At 37.8% G+C, this 16,525-nt stretch overlaps 1 protein-coding gene across 1 annotated transcript in view; it reads right to left on the minus strand.

Annotated features, from left to right (window-relative positions):
• LOC149547319 (sphingosine kinase 2-like) overlaps nt 1-16,139 on the minus strand; it is a 54,914-nt gene extending 38,775 nt beyond the window's left edge. Inside the window, exons 1-2 of the mRNA XM_089791596.1 lie at nt 15,788-16,139; nt 11,276-11,398 (exon numbers count right to left, since the gene is read on the minus strand). Of these exons, the coding sequence (XP_089647722.1) occupies nt 11,276-11,398; nt 15,788-16,124 (460 nt within the window). The 5' untranslated portion in view covers nt 16,125-16,139. The remainder of the gene's footprint in view (nt 1-11,275; nt 11,399-15,787) is intronic.
• Nucleotides 16,140-16,525: the final 386 nt, after the last annotated feature.

The raw sequence follows: 16,525 nt of genomic DNA on the forward strand, positions 1-16,525 counted from the left end.
CGAAAGAGAGAAATCCACTTAAGGACCCCTTTCAACGCTAAATGATTTGAAATTACCTTTACCAATAGCCAAGGGGGATTGTCCTTCCTTTAGTCTATCCTTCATCTGTATCATGTCCACTGCATTGATATTGGTGTCAGTTATTCGCTTCATTTTCGAGAAGAAGGGTGTTTTGGGCATCATATCCTCTGTCTTTCTTAGTGTTTGTCCACTTGGGATTCTTACTTGCACTAACATCCTTCATACTCGTCACCCTATTACGGGATGGTAGAGTGGTGGACCAAAAGGCAAGTAGAACCAAGGGAAGCAATCCTTAGACTAGAACGAAAGAAGGATGTCAACTTAAGGACCCCTTTCAACTCTAAATATTAAAATTCACCTTAACCAATAATCATAAAGTGACTTTTCGGAATTAGGACTAGACCTCAAGAATGTCAAATCCACTTGCAAATTAGAAATTTATCATGTAATTCACCTCCAAATAAAATTACCCAACCTAGGGCAAAAATCGTAGCTTCTTGCAAAAATCAGAATTTTATCTCCCACAAAATTCGGCTCCCACAAATTTCGGCCCCCACATATTTTGGCCTTCCACAAAATTCGCAAAGCAAGAAGAGTGCAAATCTGCCCTTGCAAAATCGCCAACACCCTGAGAAGGAGAAGTGAGAAGTAAGGAGGAAATGGGAGAGAGGCCTCCTCTTGTACCCAACTTTCTTACTCCCCCCAAGCTAGTCGACTTGGACCCTGGGAGAAAGAAGAACAAATAATTAATGCAAAATTATGACCCACAATTAAATACTTAGCTAAATATTAATTTTGCCAAAATGAAAATTGCTTTTTTAAATTGCCAATTAGTTTCAATTTGCAAAAAGAAATTAAACAATGCCTTGGAGATGTTAAATGCTTCCATTTAATGAGGATTTAATAATTAATACATCATTAAAATCGGATTTTGGCTAATCAAAAGCCATTTTTTCAATATTAAATTACCAATTTTATTAAATGGCAAAAAAAAATTCAAGGCAATTTAATCCATTTAAAGCCAAATTTTGCAATTTTAATTCAAATCGATTTTGCTAAGCAATTTTAGCATTTTAACACAAATAAAATTATTTCTCTAAAGCCTAAATATCGATTTTGCAATTTGATTTCACCATCACAAAAATGAATTTTCTTCACCAAAAAATATTTTGGATTTTCCAAAAGACCAAATTTAACAAAAATTTCATTTTTTGAAAATTATCCAAATTTATACAATTATATCCAAATTTTCAAAAGAAAATGTCTAAGTACAAAATTCACAACTTTATCCTGCCAAGTTGGAATTAACTTTGAAATTTGTTCGGCCTAAGGATAGAATTGGTGGCTCTAGAAAATCAAGTTAAAAAAATCGGGTGAAAATAAGCTAAGTCTCTCCCATTTGCCTAAAAGTGTCCAAGGCTCAAAATTCTCGAAAAATCAAAATTGTTGGACAGTCCAAAAATTTGTCGAGGCGATCAAAAAAAAGGGGGGTCCCCAAAATTTTGCGGTGACGGTGTGAAAACCTCACAACAACCTCTAAACCTGCAATGATACTACTTTCTTACAATTCAACTCACAAGGACACCAAGCACCATTGTCTTGTTGCAGCAGTTATAGCTCTCTTCTCCTTCCTACCTTCTCCAACATCTCCTACAAGGATAATATTATTGCTTCTCTTTCCTCTAACTTCTACACTACTCTACACTCCTCCAAGCTTAATCACTCTGATACTCCTACAGTGCAATCACCTACAGAGACACCACTTTGTCTCTTTCTTCCATCTTCTACACTCCATCTCTTTTTGCTCCTCCAACTCCTAGGTCACCCACAAGAATAGCACTCTACCTTCATCCCAACTCCTCTCTCTTCTTTCCTCCTCCAATTCCAGCTTGCTCCTTCAGTGTCAATTATGAGGGTATTATTTTACTCTATTGGAGATACTACTCCAACGTGCCCACCAATGCTAAGATGTCAATTAAAGAATTTTGAACATCGGACTTCAACCTAAGAACCAAAGGGCCCTACCACTTGATCACAGCTCTTTTTGACACTTTTTAGCCAAAATCTTACTGCATAGAAATTGTCCAATTGTCCAATTATATTATTAAACTTAAATATTTCTCTATAATTCCAATGGTTTTTCTTCTTTTAGTAATGCCGAGAGCGATGAGGAGGGATGGATGTCGACTGGGCTAGGGCTCAATCCCTAGCCCGTGTTTGATGTTTGCCCTTTTTGCTGATATTCTTCCCTGTTCATTTTGGATTGACAGCTGCTAAACAAAGTTAGTGTGGGTTCCAGATTTTGGAGAACATTTGCAAGCAATTTTGGATTGGGGTTTTTATTGTTTGCATGGTAGGGCCTAGGATTTCTTCTACGTTGGTGAGGACAAATGGTTCTTCTCCAATTGTGCATGCAATGAGATCTAAATTGTTTTATTCAAGGGAGAGCTCCAAGATGAAAAAAGTTAATGGTCGTTTTCCACCCAGCCATGGTCGCCCTGTTCTAGTTATTCCTCCAGTGGCAGTGATGGAGGACATTGAATATTGGACCAAGTATGCTATGATATGCAAATTTCTTGGAATCTAGATTTCCTTATTTGCTCTTGAGGCATGGATCCGTCACTCCTGGTAGGTGGAAGGAGATATGGAGATCATGATGGCTAGGAATAGCTATTTTTTTGTTGTATTCTCATGCATGTCTAATCATGATCGTGTTTTTGAAGGAGGGCCTATTTCTACAACCATGTGGGGGGTTATTTGTCAAACCCTGGCATTCAGGATTTAATTCTGTTGAGGATCTCCCTTCAACAGTGCCAATTTGGGTTCGCTTGCCTCACCTTCCCCTGGAATTGTGGCAAGAAGACATCCTCCATCAAATTGTTGCTTTGCTAGGAAAGCCAACTGCGATTGCGCATCAATCCCTCAATAAAAAGGTTATTTCTTTAGCTAGAATTTGTGTTGAAATTAATTTGAATAACCCATTACCAAATTCTTTGGAAGTTTGTCTTGGGGCTTCTTCCTAGGTGCGTCAGTTAGATTATGAATCCCTCCTTTTCCGATGCTGGATATGTCATGAGTATGGTCATTTACAGCGTCAGTGTCCTTGCAACTTGACTTCCAAAGGAATGCATGGTTCTACGGCTGACAATGGTGGTGGTCTGGCAAATGTTGTAGGGAAAGGACAAGCTCAGATGGATAATACAACCAAATGCTACAAGAAAGGGAAAGGCTCAAATGCAGGATAAGGATGGATTTACCCCTGCTTGCCCATGAGCTAAGCGGCGTGGTCAAAAGAGACCTTTGAAAGATAGACTATTTGATTCGGGTTTTAATCACTTTGGGTGTTGGATAGTATGGTTCTAGAGGAGGGTATTCCTCCTAGTATCTCTTCTGACCCAGTTTGCCCAGATGAGGGAATTTCACCTAAGTTATGGTACATCAGAACTAAGAGGTCCCTGTAACTCTTGTATCAGATGCTCTAGCGACACTTGTGGTGTTAGAGGATAATGACATTGTTATGGCAAATTTGGTTAAGGATGTGCTAGCATCTAGTAAGGGTAAGGGGTCCCCTCTCCTCTTGGGGTTGATGCATAAACCCTTTAAGCAAGTTTCCTTTACTCTTCTAAGGAGTGGGCACAAAACAAACCAAGAGAAGATTAAACTCACAGGAGATATATTGATAGAGTCTGGGTCAATGAAACCATTGGATGCTCATTTTCCCCATTCTACTCAATGATGATTATTCTCTCATGGAATGTTAAGGGTTGATTAGCATCCCTAGACAAAAGGCTATTCAGAATTTGGCGGTTGATCATTCTCCTAATGTTTTGTGTATCCAAGAGACTAAGCTCTTTGTGGAGTCTATGGTCCGATATGCCTCTAGTGTTTGAACTCATGGCCAATGCTAGTGTGTTGAGGCTATGGGCAGTGCTGGTAGATTGGCTATCTTTTGGGATCCAAGGAAAATTTCTCCCCTTGGCTGGATGTCTTGTCGCTCAGCTCTCTCTATGGTGGCTTTTGCTTTGGACTCAGGAGAGGTGATCATGATTATTAATGTGTATGTGCCTGTTGATTTTGTGGGAAAGGAGGAACTTTGGAGGCATATTCAGTATGTTAGAAATTGTCACCCTTTTCATCCTTAGGTGTTAGCAAAAGACTTCAATTCGGTTTTAAGTCTAGAGGAGAAGCAAGGTAGTTTGGCTAGATTGGGGCCTTCTTCTGCTCTTCTTTGGCAACACATTGCACTTTCGCACCTCTCCAATGTTAAGCCTTCTAATGTTCTCTATACTTGGAATAATTGAAGGACTGGGGCTGATGCTATCTCAGAACAACTGGACAGATTTCTTGTTTCTGAGTTGGTGGCACCCTTACTTTCTCTTCAGAAATTTTGGACTAGAGGGGTTCTGATCATTGGCCAATCAAATTTTCTGCTACTGGGGCTTTTATGTTTTAAGTTCCAGTTGATGTGGCTTCGTGACTCCTCTCTTGTGATCTTGTTTTATGTTGGTGGAGAGATGGCACTCCTACATATGGTATTGCTATGTTTTCATTTTCTAAAAGGCTTCAATATGTTAAAAGGCAGCTCAGGATATGGAATAGACAATGTTTTGGGAACCTTCACTCTATGAAGAGGCTTGCTCAAGAAGATATTGATGTCATCACCAGGCAGATTAGAGATCGATGTTTCTCAGAGGATCTTGGAAGGGTTGATTCCTTTGCTTCTAAAGTTCTAGAAGAATGGGAACTTTGAGAGGAAATTTTTTGGAAGCTAAAAGGCTAGAGTTGATTGGTTCCAGGAAGGTGATAAGAACACTGCTTTTTTCCATAAAACTATGTAATCTCACCAGAATCAGAGCAATATCTCTTCATTGGTTAATTCTCAAGGTATCCAACTGACTTCCTTGCCAACTTTACTCCAAGAGGCTACTCAGTACTTTTCTACCCTCTTCTCTGAGGACTCTCTTCTTGTTGATAATGAAGAAAATATTACTTTGTCTTGTATTCCTTCCCTTATTACCCAGGAAATGAATGACAATCTCATGCAACTGATCTCTTTGGAAGAGTTGGAGGAGGTGGTCTTTGGCATGCCTAAGGGAAAGGCTCCTGGTCCTGATGGTTTTCCAATTGAGTTCTTTCAGGAATTCTAGGAAATTATTAATCATGATTTGTTGGAAGTGGTTAAGGAATCCTATTCTAGCAAGCAAATGCTTCGGGCATTGAATTCTACTTTCTAGACTCTTATTCCAAAATGAGAGGGGGCTAGTCAAGTGGAGTTTTTTACACCAATTGCCTTATGTAATGTGGTTTACAAAGTCATTACTAAGTTGATTGCTAAGAGAGTTAAAAAGTGGCTCCCCATTATTATCCAAGAGGAACAAGGTGGTTTTGTTGTTGGAAGACAAATTCTGGATGGGATGGTTATTGCTACCGAGGCTATTCACTCTATGGCTAGTTCAAGGGAGTGATCAATGTTTGTTGAGCTAGATATGGCTAAGGCCTACGATAGAGTTAAATGGAGTTTCCTAAGGAATATTCTTCTTACCTTTGGCTTTAGCTTTGACTGGGTAAGTTAGACTATGAGTTGTGTTACTTCTGCCTCTTTTTAAGTTCTTCTTAATGGTCAACCTTCCCAGCTATTTGATGCCTCTAGAGGTCTCCACCAGGGTGATCCTCTCTCCCCCTATCTTTTCATCATCATGGCTGAGGGCTTGGGCAGATTCATTAAGTATTAGGTGTTCCAGAATTCTATTCAAGGGTGGCGGTGGGGTAATGATTTACCTACTCTTTCTCACCTTCAATTTGTTGATGATTCTGCTCTTGCAGGTCTTGCTAGGATCAAGGAAGCTGAAGCCTTTCGACATACTCTGGATATTTATTTGACAACTTCAGGCCAAAAAGTTAATGAGCACAAATCTTCCATTTACATTTTCAGCAGAGGATTGTTGATATCCTACACTTTCAGATTGGGTCGCTTCCTTTGACTTATCTTAACATCCCTATTTTTGTTTCTAGGCAGCCATGACTCTTCTAGAAAAAATTTGATTACCAAGCTTCAGGATAAGGTAAATCATTGGACTCATAGATGGCTTTCTACTATTTCTCAAGTTACTCTTCTTCAATTTGTTATTCAAGCTCTTCCTACTTATAGAAGCATGGTTCAGGCTGCTCCTGTTTACTTTCTCAAGGAGTTTGATGCTCTTTCTCGGCAATTCCTTTGGAGTGGTAATTTGCATAGCACTAAATGAAGTTTGATTAGCTGGGAGACTGTTTGAAAGCCTAAAAGGGAGGGTGGTCTTGGTCTTCGATAGCTCACTTGAGTAGTCAAGCATTGGTTGCTAAGCTTTATTGGCGATGGTGCTCTGGACAACATCAACTTTGGGCTCGTATTATCACCCATAAATATTTTTGTGGTGCTAATCCTTGCTCTATTTTTGCACTTCCTCTTGAAGGTCGTGCCTCTATGGTCTGGCATACTCTGAAGACTAGTGTTGTGCTAGTCAAGAGAGGTTTGTTTTGGATATGTAAGGGAGGCTCTCAGGCTTTGTTTTGGTCTGATGCTTGGGATGGATTCTCATCCATATTATCCATGTACCCTCATCTTTAGACTCTCTATGATTCTTTTCATGCTGCTGGATGGGATAAAGTGGCTCATACAAGACTCCTTATCAATTGGGATCTGTTGTTGGTTACAGATGGAAGCACTCTTCTAATTGGCCTCCTGGAGGCACAGAGGTGGATCATCAAGAGCTTTCTCAGATTTTGGCTTCTAGGGAGTGTTCCTCTTAGCTAGGACCAAATTTTTTGGCTTGGGGAGGTACCTTGCCTGGTAAATATCATTTCTTTGCTGGGTATTAGGAGATAACTAGACAATTATTCAGGGATGTTGAGGTCCCTTGGTGGAAGCAAGTTTGGAATAAAGTTTCTTGGTCCAAGTGCAATTTTTTCACATGGCTAGTGGCTTACAACTACTATCTTACGTGGGATAATCTTTGTAAACGTGGATTTCAAGGCCCCTCTTATTGTGTTTTGTGTGTTAATGGGGAGGAGTTTATCTCTCATATGCTCTTCCATTGTGCCTTTTCAACTCAGTTATGGCACATTTGGTGAAGTGCTTGGGGTTGCTCTTGTAGGCATGCTTCCTCTCTGCCTGAGTTTTGGGCCTGCTTGGCAAGTACTCCCTCCAAGTCTTGTCATCTCCATGTTGCTTGGATTGTTGGCCCATCGTTCATTCTTTGGCATATTTGGCTAGAGAGGAATCACTAAATCTTCCAAGATGTTCGAACTGGTGTTATGCATCTTTGGTGGAAGATCTCACATTCTCTTCAGGAAACTATTCAAGTGAAGTCTGCGCTAGATGGGGGTATGGATCTGGTTGATCTTGCTATATGCAATCGCCTCAATTTTCATCTTTAGGATGGGGTTGTAGCTCAATAGTATCAAAGAGTGCCCAGGCAACCTCGGCAACAGAGGAAAGGAAGGGTGAATCAAGAGGGGCATTGGACTCCTCCCCATGGAGTTTTGAACATTAACACTGATGGTTATTCTTAGGGGAATCCAGGCCCTGCTAGTATTGGGGCAGTGGCTCATTGTAGTTCTAGTAAAGTTAAATTCTTTTTCTCAATGCATAAGGGTGACTACACTAACAATCTCATGGAGGCACAAGCCATTTTATATGTTGTGGAACAGTGTTGTTTGCGGGGATGGTGCAAGATTATCTAAGTCTGACTTCCAAGTGGTGGTGAACTTGCTTTCCTCGCAGGAGTTTGAGGATGTTAGTTGGCAGCTCGCCACTATTGTTGATCAGACTCTTCTCTTTTGTACCTCTCTTGAGTTCATTAGGTTTACTTACATTCCTCGTGAATGGAACAGAGCTACTGATTGTTTGGCCAAATGGGCTTCCTGTCATGCTTTGGGATGGAATATTATGGATAGGGGTGGCTTCCCTTTGAGCTGGTGCAAGAATTTGATGAACTTGTTGCTCAGGACAGAGCTCCTTGTTGATCTCTCCTTGTTGTAATATTTTCTGTCTTAATTAATTTTTACCCCTCTTTTTCCAAATAATTCCAACAAACCCTGGTCTAGTCCTAATGTAGTAGAAATGCCATTAGATGACCTAGATGTAACCCTCTTTGGACTTGCTCTATTGATTATGAGAATGTTAACGCCCATTTAGGTCAATGTGGTTTTGTGGAACCAATTGGTATGGAGGTCATGGTAACTATTGATTCCACTTTATTGACAACACCAATGTGTATCGCATAGCCAGAGGCAGTAGATGTCCAAGTGATAAACTGCGCCACCATGTTTTTATGGCAACAATTATGATTTACCCTTGCAAAAGTAGGGCCCTCCACTCAATCCCCGAGAAGGGAGGATGTCTTGGTTAGAACACTAGTGATTGCAGCACCATAGGATCCACAGTCCAAGGATGCACCAGGTGATGAGGAGGACACACTAAGGGTGGAAATAGCTGCAACGAGAGGAAAGGAGTTTAAGCAGGCAGAAGAGGACAAGATAGACTATGGTTCGATATTGAGAGAACGATGGCATACCTTGAGACTTTAGAGGGTGTCTTGGAGATGGATTGAGTAATTGGACATAATATAATGTCCAGAAAGAAGGTATTATAGCTAGTTCTAGCCTACATATAGAGGAGATGCCCTAAACATTTTCGATCCTGCTTTGAGGCAAGAGAGTGGCCAGCAATTGAGACACCCAAATTGATGGCAGATTGGGCCACCGAACTGGAGTTGGGATCAAGTAGCAACACTATGGAGAGGCGTTCCCATGTGGTAGTAGCGACATATAAAGACGCCTATTATGCTCAACGATGTGCGGAGGCCAATAGGGTGGTGGCTGAAAGGTCTAGAGAGCTAGAGGCAAAGTTTCGAGAGGAGTTAGCCAATCAATTGGCAAAGCAGCAAGCGGATTGGGCAGCAAAGTAAGCAGCGCTCTTACAAGATAAGGGTCGGGTCGAAAAGGAGTTAGGAGAGGCTAGAGCCGAAGTGACGACGAGTAGGTCGTCCTATGCACAGAAGGAAGCACAAGCTATGAGACAACACTTTTGCTGAAGGAAGTTATGGAGATTAATTTGAGGACACAAAAAGATTTACGCATTTGCACAGACCAAGTATATGAGTTGTGGAGGATACTAGACACTTCAAGGATGCGCCCTCCTCCCTTTTAGTTTATGTTTTTGGTGTACTCAATAGTTGTCTCCAATTTTGTAGTCATCAGGAGATGACCTTTTCTTTTGCAGGGGATGATGTTGTCGAAAAATGGGTAGTTAGACAAATGTACTACTTGAGAGAGTTATACATGCGACAATTCACCTCACGTCCCCTCGGACACTATATCCATGCATTACTCCTTTTGATTGAGACATGGTAGTACGGAATACATTTGTGTATGGTAACCAATCAATAAATATAGTACTATTGTGTTCTCTGTACTTTATGTGTTAAATAATTTACTTCTTGTATGCAACTAATCTCTATTACCCCATGAGGGTGAACACCAATCAAATTGTGTTTACTTGTTTAGAAGGTTGTTTTGACAAAATAATTTAAAACGAATTCCCCAAGCCTTGTTCACAAAAGCCATTGTAACTCTTCCTAAATTGATTACATAGAGAGCATCTTTAAAGGAATTGTGTACAAAGTTCTATTCATTTAAATTTACACATTTTGCAATGTCTATGCTTCCAATCTAAGTTACCGATTTGAATTTGGTTCCAAGTTCAAAATTTGAGAACCAGTTCGCAAGTTCATCAAAATTTTGGAAAGAGGTTTGGGTTCGTTAGTACAAAAACATGTAAAAATTATATATATTGATGAGGCATGAGTTAGAATTAGAATGTAACATAGTAGTTCTATTGTTCATAGGCTTGATGAAAACAAAAAAATCCATCCCAAGCGATGTTGCTAGTACTGGGCACTCAGTAGTTCCCAGATAACCATGGTTGCCTGTAGCTCAAGAACAATTCATCAAGGATGGAATTTGCAGTTTGGATCAATAGATTGGCATTCTAAACATGATAAACACCATTCCATGAACAGCATCTACTTGTGTGACAAAAACAAGTTTAAGTCACATTTCAGGGATATTTACCTTCACAATGTTGATTTTCCACCCAATCTAAAGGGTAGAATTGACTCAATGAGGTTTCTCTATAGGACTTCCTCAAAACAGCAACATTGTAAGATTCCAACAAGTTTAGAGGACGTGACAACTTGGGATGGCTCAAAGTACCAGTATTGTTAAACCCAGAGTTTTAAAAGGATCTGTTACATATTATGACAAGGGAACTCTCAAGGGGAGACCAAAAATAGACCAATTGAAAGAAACAACTGGTTTTGCAGGGAATAAAGCATTTTATAGAGATCATAGGGAAATAGAATTCAAAGGACAACCCTTTTCAGATATTGAAAGGGACAGTAATATAAATAATTTTCTTTACAATAGATATGGCCATCTCAACAGAATGAGAAAGGATGGTGTAAGAAATGGAACAACACAGTCTATTCACAAAATGAGGAACACCACAGAACCAAGATGATGACTCAAAAAAACTACTTTTTTTGTCCTTCACAGGACCCAGAATTCACGCGGTTCGCCGGTTTTCAATATGGTCTGCCTATGTTTGAACTAGGTTCCAAGCAGTCTGAACCAGCAGGAAAAAAATTAAACCTTGCCCGAACCACCCAGTGAACCGGCCCCAAACCACAGACCAGTTTGAACCTGAGCTGGTCCAAAGGGTCCAGGGATGAACTCTGGTAGCTTAGCTTCCAGGGTATTTTTGAGGGACCCATCTACCAGTTTCACTATATGGTTTGTATCCAAAGGTTTCAAGTCCTAAATTGCCTAAATTGCCACTTCCCTACCCTGTACCTTCTTAATATAAGAAGTATAAACTTATTCGTGCAAAAGAGAACTCGCCATCCTCGATATGACTTATATCAAAATCATTCTAGGAGCAGTGTAGGGGGGCACCATTTGTATTAAATCAAGTTACCAACTTCACAACTATCCAAATGAAGCATAAGCGTTTGAGTTTAAACCATAATAAAATAGAGATATGCATGACCTTAAAACATATCATGTAAATCCCACACTCTATCAATGCTAAATATCAATGGTCAATTGATGGAATATTATAAAATGATGAGGGAGCAACATAAACTTTGACCCCTCCCAGGGTTTGTAAATGGAATTTCTTAAAACCAAAAAGATAAAACTAAGTCCCTGCCATTACCTTGTAAAGTAAAAGAGACTCCAGCTATATCTAGAAGAGGCTTCACCTCTTCCCGAAAAATTTTCTGCGCGCATCTGTTTCCTCCAAAAGGATTCAGAAGCACTAACAATTGCTTCGGCCGATCTGCAAAAAAGATATCATCTGGATTAAAATGCTTATTAAAATGAAGCTTCATCAGCCTACATATCATTAACTTGGATGTTAAATATATTGAAATTAGAAGTAATCAGAAAAAGAAATAGAATTTTCTTGCACAATTCAATACATCAAGAAGATGATATTTCACCATTCTTAGCATTCTTTATTATTGAATAGGAACATAGTTTTCCCTAGAATAGAAGCCTTAAACCCTTCGCTTATATTTCAATAGAATTATAATTTTTAACAGATTATGAAATATTTCACCTCACACTTCCATTGAACTGAAAACAAGAGTTTGGACAATTGACATCTTACAAACTTTCACTCCCATGTTACGTTTAAGTAAAGACTTAATATTTCAGTTGAAACACATTAAATCATTCATCTTCTATCACAATATTAAAATAGAAATGAAAGGCTTATTCATTTTCATAAGATTTTTTCCAACTTAACCAATACAATATTTTAAAGCTTTCCCATTTATCTAAATAGTTTGGATGGGTTTATCTGAGTTATTTACTTGTAGGATCTATCAGGTATATTTACAATAATGAAAAAACTTGAATATGGTAAATTAAATAATAGGAAAAGTCAATAGAATAGAGACATATCACAATTAAGCTATTTGTATGATATACAAGAGTTTGTTTGCAGTTTACACTGATGGTAATGGTAAGTGTAGTAGAATATCATAAAAAGAAATTTAAGGAAAGAAAACTCTTGTAGCATGAGAATATCCTCAACCCCAAATTTAAGCATTTCACTTACACGGATGAAGTAATCATTTTCAAGATGATAATCATTGCAGAATTAAGAAGAAACAAACACAAACTATGCAGTGAAACAGGGTAGATGGACCCACGAAAAGATATCTGAGAATAATGAATCTGTAAAACGTGTTACTCAAAATGCAGTAGAAAATGGAACACATTTTCTTTAACTTGTCCATAATATAATGATATGATATGCAATTAAAAATACATTTATCAGAATAACTTGGGAGATGAAATTTTAGCTCGAACTACCAAATAGGGTGAGCTCCAATGGCCCACGCACTTGAGCTTCCAGGGATGTTGAAATCTCCACTAATATGGATAAAGCGTTGAAATTAACAAAGCACATCCAATTCATTGATGTAGCATTCAACACAGAGGGCTAACTGCAAGCCCCGGGTGAATTTGACAGAAAGCATACCCATTTATCATAACTAAGCAAAGGATACCCCATAAGGAGATTTACACAAAAATAAATCAAGAGCTCAAGCAAATCAAATTGATCTGGTGAAATTTATTTTCAAACTGAGCAATCACAAAAGTAATCTTGTTAACAAATAAGCACACTTCGATAAACCCTGTACATCTTCTGATACCTGTCAATGAGATAAATTACCTTACCAAATTGAGTTTTTCAACTTGGTAATCCTTAAACAATAATCTCAGTTCCTCTTTGATTGGTCAACTTCCTCAAAGGTCACAACATCCTCTCCCTCCAATCCAGGATAGTCGCATCATCTCTCACTTGTTTAGAAGATTGTTTCAGTTGTAGATACTTTTCACAGGGCAAGGTGGAGTGCTAAATTGAGTGCACGGAGTGCTAAATTTAAGATGTATAACTAGAAGCGTGCAAATACAAATGCCAATGCCCAATTATGTAAGGCCGTGATCAAATAGAATGAACTCAAGTAACAAAATGATTAAAACAATCTGTATGAGTTTCATTAAATTAAGAATTTTGTATTCGATGAATGCAAATAGCTACACCTAATTACGTAAAGGGCATACCAAGTAAAGCGGGGTCAGACTATATGAGCTCGACTGAAACAAGTTATGTGAAATAGATTATTCGATTACGATAAATTAATGTTTATGTATTAGAATAATGAAGCTGTTAATGCCTGAAAAGTAAAAACCATTCAAAGTACAGCAAGGTTAAATGATATATGCAGGAAACTAAAGTATGAAAGCTTCGACAATCAAAGTCTCGAGTTAAACCAACATATGACATTGTAAAGAATTACAGCTTGGTTAAAAAACAACACCCTAATCACTGACAGAGAGGAAGAATATTTTTTAAGAATATGTAACAGGAGAAAAATGTATGCGAGTCGAACAAAATCCAAAATAAATGTAATGTAGGAAAATTTGACAAAAACTGTGAAATTTACTACTGGTACATGTTTAGCAATTTTGACAGGCTTATACACATATTATGATAATAAGTGGCAAATTCTATTTTTAAAATTTGAGAATTGATACATGTAATTTTTGAAATATTGTGAGAATTTATCCAAATGGTGTTTTGAATAGGCCTTGTTTCAAGTTGTTGTTTCAGCTGGTAGTTTTCTCCTTGAGGGGTGCTTTAGTTGAGGTATCTGTATTTTACTCTTGGTTTTCTGCTATATGGATCGTAGTCCACATTGTTATCTCTAATCTAAAATTAAAGTGGCTCTGCCACTTTTGTCCAATAAAATAAGTAAATAAAATTTATTTAAAAGGTGAAAATTAGCCCATTGAAAATACTCTGAGGATAAGGTGATTTGAAAATCTTTGGGTTTTGAAATTAGGTCAAGACCTTATAGGATGAAAGGGACAAAATGGTGGACAAAATCTAAAGACGTGCCCATCACTAGACTAATGAGCTAGGGTTTTGGCTTAGTGATAGTGGTAAAGGATAAAGGGTGATGAGATTTCGACTTCATTTGAATAGCTTGTGTATTTTTCAGCATTTAATATTACAAGCCACATTTAGTAGAATCGGTTCAAGAGATACATGAAGAAATAACTCCAGAAGTTGAAATGTACCAAAATAGATAAATAAATAAACTTTATCACAAGATCTCTAATTGACAACCTTGCTTATAATGCCCTCCGGATAAATAAGGCCAGTTGCAAATTCTGGGTAAATTGTTAGCGTAAAAATTTACTGCTGACAAATAAGGCCAGGTGCAAATCTTGGCTAAATTCTGAAAAATATTATGCAATTGGAAGAATAGCTTCATAAAATATATCCTGCAGACAGATAGGGCCGGTTGCAAGTCCAGGGTGAATTGATAGTTGGCAAATTTTGAAAACACGTGCAAGATTTTGGAAATTTTGTAAAATGATTCGATTGGCAAAACATCCAATGCAGACACATAAGGTGGTTTGCAAATCTAACTTCCTAATTAAAGGATAAACGTCTTCACAAATTGTGGAAAATTAACTTGTGACAATTCTCCAGCTGGCAAAAAAAATCAGCCAATTAAAATATCCTGCACAAAAATAAGGCTGGCTGCAAGTCCTAAATAAATATTAGTTGTCGACCGTTAGTTTTTAAAAAAGCTGGGAAACCAATATCCTATTGGCGATAAACAGCCCATACAAATACCATACCGTGCAGGCAGATAAGGCCAGTTACAATAACAATGGAATGCAGTTAGTAATTTGAAGTAAATAATAATTAACACAGAATGAAAAACAGATAGCATATTTCGTTTCACTTGTCTACAAAACAATTTCAAGTGTTGTAATTGTTTGAGTCAAATTTATTAGTTAATGTTTTAAACTTTTATGAGAGTAGCATATTTCGTTTCACTTGTCTACAAAACAATTTCAAGTGTTGTAATTGTTTGAATCAAATTTATTAGTTCATGTTTTAAACTTTTATGAGAGTTCATAAGAACCCATTTCTTATAACAACTTGTATTTAGATGCTGCGCACAGAAGAAGTGCTAAAAAAATCACCCATCCCACTACTACTAATTTAGAATAATTCTATCAAACATGTATTTTAAACATATGAATATTTCTATTTAGATGCTGCTCACAGAAGAAGTGCTAAAAAAATCACCCAACCCACTACTACTAATTTAGAATAATTCTAGCAAACATGTATTTTAAACATATGAATATTTCTATTAAACACATATTTTAAATAGAAACATGATGTAATTACAGTTTATTGTCAAAAATAACAAATTTCTAAATATCTCTACAGAATTTTGCACAAAATTGAGTGCCACTTTTTTTTCAATTAGTTTTTAACTTCCCAAACAAATTGCAAATCTTTGTAAATTTTAAATCATGTCTGGAAATTACTAAATGTATGCACTAAATTTCCTATTCCAAACATCTGTATGGTACAAAGCTATTAGATTTCCGGAAGTTACTAAAAAACTAAATTCGAAATCAAATCCAGAAATTTCAATAGCATGTATATAATTGCGAAGATCAATTTCAGCTTAACTGGAATTCCCTATTAAATATGAAAAACAAATTTAAGCTAGTTTAGATTACTGACTAAAGCAATCAACAAAAGTGAAAAAAAATCGCAAAGCCATAAAATTCGAATTAAAAATTTAAATTCAAACAAAAAAAACATAGAAATCCTCACCAAGAACATCCAGGCACCTCTGTATAGATGAACACCAATTGTTCAAAGATTCTTCACTATTCGGCTTTAAGCACAACTCCTTCAGCACCCTGTGTCCAGGACGACTCGCCAAGCACAAGCCAGTGGCCTCATGCTTCATAAATCCATGAAGCTTAAGGCTTTCATTTTCCCTCCTGAACCCTAAAAGATCATTTTCTACAGAAAGGCTACCTTTGGTGGAACCACCGCTCCAGCGTATAAGCCCCTCCCTGAACAGGGACACGGTCACATGAACGCCGTTCAGTTGTAATTCCTCGCTAATTAACAAATCCTCTTCTCCTCCTTTGCCTGCTTCCATTACTCCCCCAAAACTGAAAATAATTACAGGTTTAATTCCATTTATAACGAGAGTTCCAATCGATATCTCCAATCGATATAGCGTAATGCGCTAAAGTTCGCCAAAAGCTTCCTTCTCCTTTTCAGCGTCACGTGACGTAGAAACTCAGTTCAACTGCTCGATCGGACGGCAACCTTTTCAGGTCGCAGACGGTTTTTTCAGGTCATCTTTCGTTTTCTGTCGGAGTCGCCAAGTTTAGCGGGCCCCTGATAACTTCATTTAAGACTAAATCTAAACAGTGGCATCAAATTATTTTCAGATATTTTTTCATGGTTTTGAATTTCAAATAATCAATAAATACGGTCAAACATGCATTTAGTGCTCTGGATAAACATTGCTAAATTAGGCTCCATGGTAGTGCA

The sequence above is a fragment of the Cupressus sempervirens genome, chromosome 7 (assembly GCF_028749045.1).
Source record: "Cupressus sempervirens isolate cs-2001-9-10 chromosome 7, ASM2874904v1, whole genome shotgun sequence".
In the NCBI taxonomy this organism is placed as follows: Eukaryota; Viridiplantae; Streptophyta; class Pinopsida; order Cupressales; family Cupressaceae; genus Cupressus; species Cupressus sempervirens.